At 36.8% G+C, this 15,904-nt stretch overlaps 1 protein-coding gene across 1 annotated transcript in view; it reads right to left on the reverse strand.

The window, feature by feature from the left end:
- The window catches only part of TAOK1 (TAO kinase 1), a 145,990-nt gene that overhangs the window by 11,073 nt on the left and 119,013 nt on the right, over positions 1-15,904 (reverse strand). Inside the window, 7 exon segments of the mRNA XM_030295661.1 lie at positions 7,187-7,369; positions 9,308-9,325; positions 9,327-9,392; positions 9,394-9,519; positions 13,641-13,658; positions 13,660-13,859; positions 13,862-13,876. Of these exon segments, the coding sequence (XP_030151521.1) occupies positions 7,187-7,369; positions 9,308-9,325; positions 9,327-9,392; positions 9,394-9,519; positions 13,641-13,658; positions 13,660-13,859; positions 13,862-13,876 (626 nt within the window).

The following is a 15,904-nucleotide window of genomic DNA, read 5'->3' on the forward strand; positions in this document are numbered from 1 at the left end:
AAAGATTCATAGCTGGGTAGCCATCATCATCAGTTCTGAAAAACTGGAAGGTATTACAAATAAAGATAGTTGGCTGTATATGATTTTTTTTAATATTAAAAAATACATAATAGTCCATAGATAATGAAAAAAAAAAAGGTTGATAGAGAACTCTTGAATGATCAGATGGACAAAACCTGAACCCACTGATCAATATTAATATCACTTAAAAGTGAGACAACTAGACATTATGTATCTCTTGATGTGATGCAAAAGGAAGTACACAGTAACCCTTATGAAAATTACCTGCAAAATTTTTTGAAAGAAAAGAAAGTTTAATCTAAATATTATCATGCCTCCAGATTTAATTACCAGTTTACAGGAAATATGAAGTAAAGGAGACAGGAATACATTAAATGACACCACAAAAATGAAATAAGTCAAATTCATATGTGAGAATTCCTACAGAGTAAATGATCCAATCCTCAGTAAAAAAAAAAAAGGGGGGGGGGCAGGAGTGGTTACAGACTAAAAGTCTTAAAAGATAATTAACCAGAGGTGCCTGGATGGCTCAGTTGGTTAAGCAGTCAACTCTTGGTCTTGGCTCAGGTCATGATCTCACAGTTCAGGAGTTCAAATTCCATGTCAGGCTCTGCACTAGTGGCACAGAGCCTGCTTGGGATTCTGTCTCTCCCTCTCTCTGCCCCTCCCCAGCTCACTCTCTCTCTCTCTAAATAAATTTTAAAAACTTAAAAAAAAAAATTAACCAAATGCAATGTGTAGACTCTGTCTGGGCCCCAATCCAAATAAACCAACTTAAGACATTTTTGAGATAAAAGGGGAAACTTAGGCATGGACTGAGTATTAAACAATATTAAAATTTTTTATGAATTTTCTTAGATATCACAATGGAATTATCATTACGTTAAATTCAAAAAGTCTTTACCTATATTTAGGAGTCAAATGATGGTATGCTGAAATTTGCTTTAAAATACTCCAGACATTCTTCCCCACCTCCTGCCTCCACCACATAAAGCTGTGCGTGTGGAGCAGGGGGATAGATAAGAAAAAATTAGCAAAATATCAATAACTGTTGAAGCTGGGTGGTGAGTACTTGGGGATTTCATTGTACTAATTCCTACTTGTGTATGTTTGAAAATTTCCATAAACAGTTTTTAAAAGATAAAAAGAGATAAAGGAGCATTAAATCAGATATCAAGGTATTTGATGATTTAAGCCAATAGTCACTTCTCTGCAGAACTTTAATTCAACAAATGTTTAGTTCTTATGTATCAAGTTTTCAGAAGTACCCTTTATAAAGAATATGAAGTTTAGCATGGGAGACACATGCAAATACAAAATCTCAATAGAATGTGGTAAGACATAATAACGAATTTATAAGGTACAAAAATAAAAAGGGATGGAGTGATTCACTCTATAAGGGAGAGAGACGAGCGCAAAGTATTCTCAGAGGAGGTGGCAGAAACTGGATTCTGAAGGAAGAAAACAGATTTACCAGGAAGACAAAGGGGAGGAAAAGATATTTTCAGCAGAAGGAACACGTGTAAGGGCACGAGAAAATGATAAAATAATAATTATTATGGCCAGATGGATTCTAGTAAGAAGAGTATGAAAATGATTGAACATTCTAAGTACTAAAGTGTTACAAAGTTTTACAGTAAGCATTTCATACCAAGGCTGAAGAAGAACTTAAGATTACACATGAATGCTTTTTCTGAGGGAAAGACATCAAATTGTTAACTGTGGTGATTTGAATGGTGGGACTAAAGACATCTTAATTTCTATTTATGTTTTCCTAAAATTGTCAAGTTGTTTTTTTAAGTTTTTTTTTAAGGTTTTATTTTTAAGTAATCTCTGCACCCAACATGGGGCTTGGACTCACACACAACCCCGAGATCAAGAGTCGCATGATCTACTGAGTCAGCCAGGTGCCCCTAAGCTTGTCAAGTTTTAAGAAAAATGATTGTGAATTTGTAAAATAATTTTCCACTTTTACTCTCTTTATATAAAATACCCGATTCATATAGAATTTACATATCTCTAAGGATTCAAAGAACTTCAAATTTTTCTTTTAAATATTTTTATGTAAAACTTTCAAAAATCCATTTGCTAAAAGCATTTATTTTAATTCAAGGGATCTAATAAATGATGAGAATGTGCTAAGTATATAACTGACCAGATGTCTTGCATATTATGAAGGAAACTCATGACAAAAGCATTAAACACACTGGAGTACCTGGGCAGCTCAGTTCATTAGGCATCTGACTCTTGGTCTCAGCTCAGGTCTTGATCTCACAGTCATGAGTTCAAGCCCCACACTGGGCTCTGTGCTGGGTGTGAAGCCTACTTAAAAATATATACGTATCTATGTGTCTGGTTGGGGTACAGCAACCAGATACATATATACATATATATTTTACACATTAATGTTTCTCAATCTTTTATCTAGTAAGCACAGTTTTAATTTTGATTAGTTTTGTCACTTAGAACATTTTTCAACAAAAATGAAAACTAAGATTTGTGATGGGCTATATTAATTCCCATTTCTTTTAAAAGATGTTAGTTATTGGGGCGCCTGGGTGGCGCAGGTCGGTTAAGCGTCCGACTTCACCAGGTCACGATCTCGCGGTCCGTGAGTTCGAGCCCCGCGTCGGGCTCTGGGCTGATGCTCAGAGCCTGGAGCCTGTTTCCGATTCTGTGTCTCCCTCTCTCTCTGCCCCTCCCCCGTTCATGCTCTGTCTCTCTCTGTCCCAAAAAATAATAAACGTTGAAAAAAAAAATTAAAAAAAAAAAAAAAAAAAAAGATGTTAGTTATTTCTGAAAATTAGAAAGGTGGTTTCACTGGGTAGATAAGATTACCATAATTAAGACTTTTGAAGGCTCTTCCAACCCATCTCCTTTGAAATTAAATGTGATTATTTTTATGTTCCACAAGAAAGGTCCTATAAAATATTCCAATTGTCGATTCTTACTTAAAAAACTACTAACCATGTTGTTGGTGCTGTGACATACTGAGGGGTGCCTGGGTGGCTCAGTTGGTTGAACTCCAACTCTTGGTTTCCACTCAGGTCATGATCTCACAGTCACGAGATCGAGCCCCACGTCTGGCTCTGCACTGGGGTGTGAAGCCTAAGATTCTCCCTCTCCTTCTGCCCTCCCCCTCAAAAAATTATAAAAACAAAAACAACAATAACAACAACAAAACAAACAAACAAAAAAAACACCTACCAACCATGTTGTTGATGCTGTGAAATACTGAAAGAAAATTCAATGATAATAAAAAAGCCCATTTATACTTCAGAGACACTGCCACTTTTCATGCATGTATAAAATTCACATGGAATTTAACATTTATAGTTATGTTATCTTGCTGTTTATGTAAAGGAAGAGCAAGAAAAGTTGTAATAAGACCTCATGTGAGTCAAGTGCAGCTTACATTGTTGGTGTCTCAACAACCTAAAGGAACAATTTTTGGTTCATTTGGAGGCTGAAAGCAATCTTCAAAGAGAATTGTTATTCATCTATGAACAACTCTGATTTCACCTCTATTCTCAGATGACTGTTTCTTATCTGTACAACCAGTAGGTACAAAGTGCAGAAAAATAGCTGTTAAAAATTTTCAAAGTTTTTGTAGAGAAGGTACATGGACTTGGTAGTTGCCAAATGACCCAACTACTTTATAGTCATGCACTTCACTTGAAATGTAAACATTAGCCCTAAAAATCAAGCAGCAACTCAAAGCACTATTTATCACCCTATTGTTCTTTTATTATTAATACTAAATTATCATAAGCACTTTCCATTATCAAAGTTAATATTTTAAAAATAAAAAACAACCAATTGGGGCACCTGGGTGGCTCAGCTGGTTTAGTGTCTGACTCTTGATTTTGGCTCATGGTCATGACCTCACGGTTGGTGGGTTCGAGCCCTCATCGGCTCTGCACTGACAGTGCTGAGCCTGCTTGGTTGGGATTTTCTATCTCCTTCTCTCTCTGTCCCTCCCCCACTCGCTTGCGGGCACTCTCTCTCAAATAATAAAAAAAAGAAGAATCACTCAAATCTCTGTATTAATATTGCCACTACTAGCATTCTTTCAATTAACTTTAAGTATAATTTGTCATTTTTATTTCATTCACATATCATAGCATTTCCCCATATTAATACTGTCTTTGTAGCCATCATTTAAATGGCTGAGTAAGAAGATTTCATTGGCTTGGCCATAATTACTTAATTATATCTCTACTTCAGATGGTTAAGTGTTTTATTTTTTTCTTTTTTTTCCCATGTTTTTATTTAAATTCCAATTAGTTAACATACAGTGTATTAGTTTCAGATGTAGGATTTAGTGATTTATCACAACACGTGCCATCCTTAATCTCCATCACCCATTTAATCCAGCCTCCACCCCTGCCTGAGCCCCCATCCTTCCAGTAACCTAGATGGTTAGGTGTTTTAAACCATTATCAAGTATGTTATAGTGATAATTTTTATGTATATTCCCCCCTATATTTTGGATTTCTTTTCCTTAGACTAAATTCTTAAAATATTAAATACTTAATAATTCTAAAGCTCAACATATACATCCAAACTGCTTTTCAAAATGGACTAACAGTCCCCCTACGCAGTAGGAGCAGTACTCCTACGCAGTAGGAGAGTACCACTGTGTCTTTACCAGTGGGTACAGTTTTACACCAGGCTTTGCAGAACATGTAAACTTTGGTTCATATATTGAAATAAGACTGTACCTAAGTAAGATACTAATTAGCACTGTTTAACTCTCAACCACTAGGTGGAGCTATAAAAACACAAATATATTATAATAGTACCTATATTTCTCTCACAACACTATTTCTACAATACTATAGAAGTTTTCCTTTTAGTGATAATTTTGAAGCATAAGAGACAGAACTTTACAGTGAATTTTAAATATTCAAATTGGAATCATATTTATGAAATCTGTACATAGTACAAACTAGATTTTTCTTTTTTCTTTTGAAGTTTATTTATTTGAGAGAGAAAGAAAGCACAAGCAGGGAGGGGCAGAGAGAGGTGAGAGAGAGAATCCAGAGCAGAGCTTGATGTGGGGCTCAAACCCACAAACTGTGAGATCATGACCCGAGCAAAAATCCAGAGTTAGACACTTAACGAACAGAGCCACCTGCTTATCCCCAAACTAGATTCTTCTCAAATTTTATATGTGTTCTATGTTTCTCATCTTGAGTGAGAAACATAACTGAGATAATTTATAGAAGCAAATACCTCTCAAAGAAGCCAGCAATAAAGACAGCTGTACCAGGGAAATAGTAACATCTTAGTGGATTTTTTGAGACTATTATTTTTTAACATAAGAAGGCATTGTATTTTTATCCAGAAACAATGACAACTTTCATTAGGCAAGACCATTAGAAAAGTATTCACTTACAATGGACCTAAGACTCTACCAGCTGTTGGGAGCTTATGGCCCAGGAATTCTTGAACATAGCTCTGAATCCTAGATATAACTGATATTCTACTACAGTTGCCCCTTAAACAACACAAGTTTGGATGACATGGATCCTCTTACATGTGGGTTTTTTTCAGTAAATATAGTACAGTACTGTAAATGTATTTCTCAATAATATTTTTTTTCTCGGGGAACCTGGGTGGCTCTCAGGTGGTTGAGCTTCCAACTTTGGCTCAGGTCATGATCTCACTGGTTCATGAGTTCAAGCCCACCTCGGGCTTGCTGCTGTCAGCACAGAGCCCATTTCGGATCCATTGTCTCCTCTCTCTCTGCCCTTCCCCCATTTGCGCTCTCTCAAAAATAAACATTAAAAAAATATATATTTTATTTTTCTCTAGCTTACTTTACTGTAAGAATACAGTATATAATACATATAACATACAAATATGTGTTAATCGACTATGTTATCGGTAAAGCTTCCGGTCAATTTTATAATGTGTAAGAAAAGTTATACACAATTTTCAACTTCATGGGTTGTCACAACCCCTAACCCCTGCGTAAGGGTTAACTATACTTCTAAAAACAAATACTTTTCCTCTCAAAATTCTGCCCATCACCCTTTCCCTAAAACATACATAATACTCACACACAGCTCTACTACCTTAAAGGATGAAATGAATTTGGAGATTATAGTTCTGTTCTTTAATATACCTGACAAAGAATAAATAAAAAATAAGTAAGTGAAGATACATCTAGAAGTAAACATTTTCAGCCTGATTTTTCACCTGTGTGGAACTGGTTTTACCTCCTGCCCTCTAATAATCTTCCACCAATCTGTATAGTTACAGGCCCAAGATATACAAGTATATATTCCTGATGCTTCATTCCTGCTTCTCCCAGGCAATTACTAATGTTCTGTTTCTTCACTATCCAAGTTTTTCTCCAATCTCCTTTTTCACCAATCTCCTTAACGAGAGAAGGTACACAAAGAAGTGAGGAACACGGAGCCGGAACTACTCTCTCCCAATTCAACTGTCTTCACAGAACCCCATATTCCTTTTTCTAGCAATTACTACTTAATTATATTTCCTTGATGTTTAGAACTCAATAATTATAAGGTTAATTATGGGATCAATAATTTTATTTATTTTTAATTTTTAAAAAAAAATTTTTTTTTCAACGTTTATTTATTTTTGGGACAGAGAGAGACAGAGCATGAACGGGGGAGGGGCAGAGAGAGAGGGAGACACAGAATCGGAAACAGGCTCCAGGCTCTGAGCCGTCAGCCCAGAGCCCGACGCGGGGCTCGAACTCACGGACCGCGAGATCGTGACCTGGCTGAAGTCGGACGCTTAAACCGACTGCGCCACCCAGGCGCCCCTATTTTTAATTTTTAAGTGTTTATTTTTTAAGAGAGAGAGAGAGCAAACCACGGAGGGCAGAGAGAAATCCCAAGCAGGCTCCACGCTTTCAGAGCAGAGTCCAACGCAGGGCTCAAACTCCAAACCCTGAGATCATGACCTTAGCCAAAACCGAGAGTCAGACACTTAACGAACTGAGCCATCCAAGCACCCAAATCAATAATTTTAAAGAAAAAGCAAAACGCTACCAAAACTAGAATTAAGGAAATGTGGTATTATGAAAACAATCCAATGCCACCTCTGTCAATATGAAAAATATGTATAAAATGCTTTTGCTAAAAAGCAAACACTAGCACAATTACCTTCCTCATATTACTTATACCTTTTGTTCTAAGAGTGCCCTGCGGAGGGAGACCCTCTGTTCAAGCTCTCGAAGCTCCCGATCATGTTGTGCCTCGGCTTGCATCTTGATTTTGCTCTGATATGCATTCAATAGCTCCAGTTCCTGCTGCAGCTGCATCTTTAAAACCTGGCATTCTGCTTCCTGTGCTTCATCCAAACGTAGCTGAAAGAGAGAAGGAAAACAAATATATCCAACTGTGAGCTCTCTATTCCTGACCTATGGAAAGGAGGTGTGAAAGAAGACAGACTACTCTTTTGTAGGATATACAATTGTTCTCTCTCATGTCGTGGAATGAACATCTCTGAAAAAGGAAGGTCTAGTAACCTTTATCTTTAGGAAGGTTAAGCTATCATCAGCTCTTTGGAAGATGGCTAAATAACCATAGTTTTCTTAAGAAAAATCTAGAATCTGATCAGGTAATATGTATGACTCTGAATGTTTTCTCTCCAATGAAAATAACTACAGCATAGGGACCAGCAAACAGCTTACTGGCCAAATCTGGGCAGCAGCTGGGTTTTTTTGCTTTCATTTTTTTATATACTCCACTAGTTAAGAATGGTTTTTACATTTGAAGTAGTTACATTTTAAATAGCTATATAAGTATCCACATAATATCCTCAATTTTGCTTCCTGACCTACAGACTCTAAAATACCAAAAAAAAAACATGTTTATAAAACTTATATAGAAAATATTTTACATTTCTATTCAAATGTTACCATTTGGATTCCAAATATAGTACTACTTTTTGCCCACTACTTAACAAAGCTGCTGTTCCAATCTTGATATGCTTTTTGGATAAGCCTCAACAGGCATGTGCTAAGAGGCACTGGCAGAGAGCTTCTTTAAAACTTAGTGTCTAGGGGCACCTGGGTTGCTCAGTCAATAGAGCATTCAAGTCTTGACTTCGGCTCAGGTCATGAACTCACGGGTTGTGAGTTTGAGCCCCAAATCAGCATCTGTGCCCATAGCGCAGAGCCTGCTTGGGATTCTCTATCTCTCTCTCTCTCTCTCTCTCTCTGCTCCTTCCCCACTCATGCTTGTGCTTTCTCTCTCTCAAAATAAATAATAAACTTAAAAACAAAACAAAAAAATTTTATGTCTGGGGCACCTGGGTGGCTCAGCTGGTTAAGCCTCTGACTCTTGATTTCAGCTCAGGTTATGATCTCACAGTTCCTTAGTTCCAGCTCTGAGGGGGGTGGATCTGCTGAAATCTCAGAGCCTGCTTGGGATTCTCTCTCTGCCCCTCCCCAACTTGCGTGTGTGCGTGCGTGCGTGCGTGCGTGTGTGTGTGTGTGTGTTGTGTGTGTGTGTCTGCATGCGCATGCGCATATGTACTCTCTCTTTGACTCTCTCAAAATAAAATTTAAAAAAAGAGAAACTTCTCTGGGAAGACTTTAATTAAAAAAATTTTTTTAAAATGTTTATGTATTTTTGAGAGAGAGAGACAGATAGACAGACTATGAGCTGGGGAGGGGCAGAGAGAATCTGAAGCAGGCTCCAGGCTCTGAGCTGTCAGCACAGAGCCCGATGCGGAGCCTAAACTGATGAACCGTGAGACCATGACCTGAGCTGAAGTCAGATGCCCAACTGACTGAGCCACCCCAGGCGCCCCCTTAATGTTTGTTTATTTTTGAGAGAGACACACACAGGGCATGAATAGGGGAGAAGCAGAGAGATAGGAAGACAAAGGATCTGAAACAGGCTCCAGGCTCTGAGCTGTCAGCACAGAGCCGAAGCAGGGCTTGAACTCAGGTCAGCACAGAGCCTGATGCGGGGCTTGAACTCAGGAACAGGAATGGTAAGATCATGACCCAGACCGAAGTCAGACACTTAACTGACTGAGCCACCCAGGCACCCCTCCTGGAAAGATTTAAAAATAAATAAATAAAACTTCATGTCTGAATGTATCAATAAGAATTCTGCATACATCATGCATACTTCCAAGCAATGCTCAGAGAAGGAAGAATATGGACCATCACCATTATTTCCCAAGCTGCAGGAGAAGTATCATTTCTAACTAGTATTTAATTGCTGGGATTTCATTGCTGGTAGAAAGAAAGGAGCACTAAATTTATTTTGTCTAAATAAAACAAACTCACAGCTTGTGTGGAGAGCAATTTCATTAATGCTGTGGTCATACTGCTCAGCCAAGATGGCTAACTTCCGGGTCTGCTCCTCCTTGAGGCCGTTTCAGAACAGCTTTGTGCTCGCTCTTTGGTGTAGTCTCCAGTAGGTGATTCTTAATGCTTTGTACTGTCTGGTTTGGATTTACAGGTATCCTGAAACTGCTTTTTATTTGGAGTTCTTTAGACTGGGAAGAAAAAAATAGATGCATATATTTTAACATTTGGCATCTGGTATACCTTAGGTTTTCATTAAAAGAAAGGCTAGTAGGAGAAAGGGAGAAAACAAAAAGGTCAGATCATAACGTTGCAGGTACTTTTACACTTGGCTATTGGGTCAAACCACTGGATTCTATGCATTTTTATAACAAAAGCTCTAATTTAAAACATTAAAATATCAAGAACCTCATTTATCACAGGACTTCAAGCAATAGTCATTATTTTGTTAGTAATTTAGTGATGAGCAGGTATTAAAATTAGCTTTGATTATGGTATATATTAATGACAGAAAATCAAATTTCTTCTCATTGATTACATGTAGCAAAGTATTTTATTGGCCAGACAATATTTTATCAAATCTCTGAGCAGAAAATAAGCATATTTACTCTCTTCCATATCTGAAACACTTTGCTTCAATTTCTTTTAATAACAACCTCAACTCTAACTACATAGCGTATGACAGATTCCACAAAAGCAGGGTATTAGTAACAGACTAATATGCTTCATACAATTCTTTTCCTTAAGGAAATAAACTAGGTAGAAACATCCTTAGCAAAAACTTGAAAGTCAGTCAAGTTAACTAACCTTTTAAAGGTCAAACAAAAGTTATGGGATGAGGTGTTGGGGGGGGGGGACTGGGCCAAATGGGTGATGGGCATTAAGGAAAGCGCTTGTTGGGATGAGCACTAGGTGTTATATGTAAGTGACGAATCACTAAATTCTACTCCTGAAGTCATTATTACACTATATGTTAACTAATTTGGATTTAAATAAAATTTTAAAATTTTAAAAAATAATTAAAAAAATAAAGTCATGGGGCAAGGGAGAGGACATCCTTTCTTGGAGTGATAAGAGCCATGAGGCTACATAAATATTTCTGAGATAAAATAATTGAGCTCGGAGACAGAGAGTTTTGGCTTTAGTTTTTGCTAATCACTGAACTCAGGTTTAATAAGATTTAACAAGATGAGATATAATTCTGTAAAGTATACTGAGTAAGCCTGTAAATGAGAATATATTCATTACTACACTAAGGCAGAAACTACACTTCAAATTATTTTACCTAAATATAAATACTGCTAGATATTGATTGGTTGATTCAGTGTGCAACAAATGCACGTATTACACCAAAGTAAAACACTTGTCAAGGAACTATTCACCACCCCTTGTAATACTACAAACCTCAAACAGGACCTTTTCCATATTTCACACCAACTGAGGCACTATGTCATTCCATATACTTTATTCTGTGAAGGGTCAAGAATTGTCTAGCTAGAAAGCAAAACTCTTGCTTAGTAGAGACCAAGCAAAACTCTATGCTTGGTAGTAACCACACTTAAATGCTGTCGTTGGTTAACAAAATTCTTCCAACTTAGCTAGGAATCAAACATACAATTTAGACATTCTCTCCTGCCTCTGTATAACATTCGTTCTTTTAAAAGTTTTTAGTTTTAAAATATTATATCAAGAAAATTATCATTCTATATTAGCCTAATAAGAAAAAAGAACTTGAAAATTTTTTCACATGAATAATACTAATACTTATACCAAGAATAACGTATCCCTCAATACTAAACTCAAATGAAAACTAGAACATAGTTACAGTTGTTTCTAATCATTTAACACTATCATCTGGATGACAGATGAAGAAACAGCCGAGTAGGCAATTGTTTACCCAATCCATTTTACAGAAATGGTACCCCAACTCCAACTTACATAAGTACTCAAACTAAAGTCCCCCTAGTCCCCCATTAAAGTCTTGAAGAAAGCTGAAAGAGACAACTGTTATGATTTAGTCAAATAAAATTGGAATGACTTAGTGTTAAAATCTAGTCTGATTTGTTCAAATTGAGCAAGTAGATAGATATATATAACTAAGAAAGTATCGTGATTTTCTTCCCTACTATGTAACAGAATGATTTCCTTTATGGAAAATCTTGAGCTCACTGGTCTTAAAGGAATCATTCTAGTGATGCCTGGATGGCTCAGTCAGTTAAGTGTCCAACTCTGGATTTCGACTCCGGTCATGATCTCTCGGTTATGAGACTGAGCCCCACATCGGGCTCTGGTGCTGAGTGTGGAGCCTGCTCGGATTCTCTCTTTCCCTCTCTCTCTCTGCCCCTCCCCTGCTTGCACACAAGTTTGTTAACTCTAAAAAATAAAGAAAAGGAGGCTTTCTATTCAAAGTCCATGACTATGAATACTAACTTTTTCCTCACTTTTTGTACAGTATCTGTAAAAATCAAATCTAGTGTTTATAAGCTTTCAAACTGAAAAGGCTCCAACAAGAGGAAACAGAAAGGAAGGGTTAAATATCAAACAACTACCTATTCCAAGTCTCAATGAAATGCAGTCATAACAGATTTATGGTATGACTATAGAAAACTCACAAGCTTTCAGTTTGGTTTACTTTTTGGGTACTGCGGCTGACTTTAAAATGATAACTGGGGTGCCTGCCTGGGTGGCTCAGTCGGTTGGTTGGGTGTCCGACTTTGGCTCCGGTCATAATCTCGTGGTTCATGAGTTCTAGCCCCACGCATCGCAGAGCCTGGAGCCTGTTTTGGATTCTGTGTCTCCCTGTCTCTCTCTGCCCCTCCCTTGCTTGTCTCTGTCTCTCTCTCTCAAAATAAATAAACATTTAAAATAACTAAATAAATGGTAAACTAATTTTACAGACATGTTTTAAAAATCTTTTGGTGGGAAATTGTTCTGAAGACAAAGGTCTTCATTACAAAGACAAAACAAGCTGAAAAATCATTATGAATTCCAGTTTTTCTAAGCAATGACTAATGAAGGTTATATGGGTAGTCAACACAAGTTACTCTTTAATTGATGTTAGTTATTTTGAAGACATAGCAAAGTGAAATTTTATCCTTCACAAGGAAAGGGTAAAACCTTTAATCTGCTTCTATATCTCATTCAAGACAGCCTATTAGAATGGAGTTGGGTGGGAATCAGAGTTATGATTGGGTATAGATTTTAACATAGATTACCTCTGTGAATGAACTGCACTTCACTCCAGGACAGTTACTCAGGTAAGACAAAGAACAGTTCTATAGTTAAATTATCAAATAAAAGGGGTCAGGGTAAAGTTTAAAAAGGAAATACTGTGGGATGTAGGCCTTAATGGATGTAAATAAAATTAACTGAGGTACTACTATAGACAACAGCTTATGTAGTAGATGGTTTTGTTTTTGCTCATTAAGATTAATGTGATTGATTATATTCTTTAAAGTATTTATTACAAGTTACAAAATTGAAAACATCCTAGAATTGTTAACTCTGGTTGATTCAGGGCTAGATCAACTGGCTGGAGAGGCAGAGAGGGGGAAATCTTTATAATATACTTTGGTATATTTTGAATTTCATATTATATGAATGAGTTCCTGTATTCAAAATAAATACAAAATTTAAAGTCCTTTGTATTATATATCACCAACACTTGTTTTTCCTTATTTTGGAGAGGGAGGCATATAACAATTTGCTTTACCCTGATGTGCCAATTAAAAAAAAATATTATACCTCAACTACCTATGCCATGGTTTTACCTACACTACCAAGCAAAGAAGCAAGCAAGCAGACTGGGGGTAACACTGTGATGATTCCCTTGTTCCTCTTACAGTAAGTATAGATAATGAAGGGAGAGGGGATAAAAAAGCAGTTTTCATTCATTGCTTTTGTGCTGATTAAGAACTTAGTGCCTTTTCTGGAAACAAATCATATTTAGAGGAAATAAGATTCCAAAACTGTATTACTTTGGGACAACAGTGAGAAGACAACAGGTTACCAATGTTGACATGTAGACTGTAATATCAGCATTGCACATTTTGCGTACATTTAAAATAAGAATTTTGATTCATGTTATGGTACTTCCCACAGTCAAAAGTTTTGGTACGCTGCTGAAAATACATAAGCAAAAAGTCTACAGCTATGGACACTCCACATTAAAACTAACCAAACATTCTTAAAATGAAAAGAAAAAAGTTTATTCAAATTCTTTATGCCAGACCTCTTAGACTTTTACAGTTTACATGGATGCATTTTATCTCTTTTCCCCCCTTTATCAAGAAAGCTTAGGTTAAAGGGGTACCTTCAGACTCTTAGGCTGGTTGTCGAACCTCCATGACATGCTTTCGCCTTAGTTCTCGTTCTCTTCGCTTGTTATATTCCAGCTGGTTTGTGAGCTCAGTCTGATGCTGCAATCTGATCAACTCACAGCGCATCTTCTGAATTGTGTTGAGGGTGACGGACTCCAGTTCTTGCATGGATTCATGTTGTCGCAGTAGCATGGCATGCTCTAAGTCCTTTGAGTCTGCCTTTTATTAACTCCTAATCCACAACACAAAAAGCAAAAGGATAATTTACTGCTGTATGATGCCTGGAAAAAAAAAATCCTAAGAAACAGAATAACCAAGAAATAGATGTAATCCTCTGATGTAATAATGGCTGCATCGTATTAGAGTTTTATAATATTGTTGTAGTAAATAAACAATTAGCACATTTCCTTACACTGTTCATTTACTATTCATTAACACTACTTCATGCAGTGAGTTTAAAAGGTACCAATCTATCTCAAGAGGTTTAATGTCCTCCCCTCTTTCCTTTCTTTATTGTTTCTAGTTTATATTTGAAGAGGGTTCACAAGTCATCCAGTGTATTTTTTCAGAGTATGCTATTCAAGTCTATTACATGCAGTATACCCAATGTAGTGTAGTGGTTAAAACATGGACTGTAGAGCTAGGCTGCCTGTATTTTAAATCATAGCTCTGCTACTGATGAGCAGTAAGTCTTTGGGTTAGTTATTTAAACTCTTGGCTTCAGCTTCATCACTTCTCAAACGAAGATAATATAGCAATTTCGTAGATTTAATGCGAGGATGAAACAAGTTCATAAATGCGAAGTCCTCAGAATAATACCTGCACATCATGCTCAATAAATTTTTTTCAGAATAAAAGGAACAAGTGTATCACATACAACAGACACACCCACACCCACACCACTGTAGAAGCGTAGAAGTGAAACTTGCCTCCTTTGCCCTTTCTCCAGAAGCCACAGTTTGGTGCAAATGTTTCCGAAATATCCCCCATGCTTATCATGACACATCTGTTATACAAAACCTACAGTTTTAAAACTGAATACCAATATACATTATAGGCCTGTAATGTGCTTTCTTCACCTAAAAATATAATGGGACATACATCTTGACCAGATCAGTACATAAGATCTTTTTTTTTTTAAGTTTCAATGGTAAGGGATGCCTGGGTGGCTCAGCTGGTTAAGCGTCCAACTTCGGCTCAGGTCATGATCTCACGGCTCATGAGTTAGAGCCCCCGCCATCAGGCTCTGTGCTGACAGCCTCAGAGCCTGGAGCCTGCTTCAGATTCTGTGTCTCCCTCTCTCTCTGCCCCTCCCCACTCCACGTTCGTCTCTCTCAAAATAAATAAACATTAAAAAAAATTTTTTAAGTTTCAAAGTAAGCTACTGCTTTGCAATTCCTAATTTTCCCATTTTTCTGCTTTAAACAAATTTTCAATAAATATCCATGGCATGACAGATACATCATATAACCATGTTACTGTTCTTTTAAAAAAAAATTTTTTTAACGTTTATTTATTATTGAGAGACAGAGAGAGAGGCAGAGCATGAGCAGTGGAGGAGCAGGGAGAGAGGAAGACACAATTTGAAGCAGGTTCAGGCTCCAGCTGCCAGCACAGAGCCCGATGTGGGGCTCGAACTCGCAAACCACGAGATTCATGACCTGAGCCGAAGTCAGACGCTTAACCGACTGAGCCACCCAGGAGCCCAATGTTATTATTTCTTTAGGATACAGTCCCAGAAGTAGATTTGGTAAAAATATAGATGCATATAAATTTTAAAACCTATTGCTGAATTATACTCCAAAAGGGCAGTATCAGTTTATACTTATACTTACCAATACTGTCCATTTCCCCATGTTACCAGTCTTTTTAATTGTTCTTATCTAATTGATGCAACTGTTTTAATTTCAATTTCTTTAATTATTACTGAATTTGAACAGTTATGCTATACTTGAAGCTTATTTTAAGCCATCTTGGAAATAAATTTATCTATGTTCACAGTTATCCCTGATAAGAAAAAAAAATTGTTTTCATTTTGATAAGAGTTTTCTACACTTGACCAGTTAATAAATGTATGATTATAACATGTGCTAAGTGGTAACACACAATTCATGGCACTCATTTCAGATCAAAAGGCATAAAATCATCCAATTAATTTTCTCATATTTAAAAATTAATACTTCATCATGGATAAATAATAAATAGTATTTATTTAATAAATATTTATTGAATGCCTACTATGGGCCAGACCTAGGGA

The sequence above is a fragment of the Lynx canadensis genome, chromosome E1 (genome assembly GCF_007474595.2).
Source record: "Lynx canadensis isolate LIC74 chromosome E1, mLynCan4.pri.v2, whole genome shotgun sequence".
Classification (NCBI taxonomy): Eukaryota; Metazoa; Chordata; class Mammalia; order Carnivora; family Felidae; genus Lynx; species Lynx canadensis.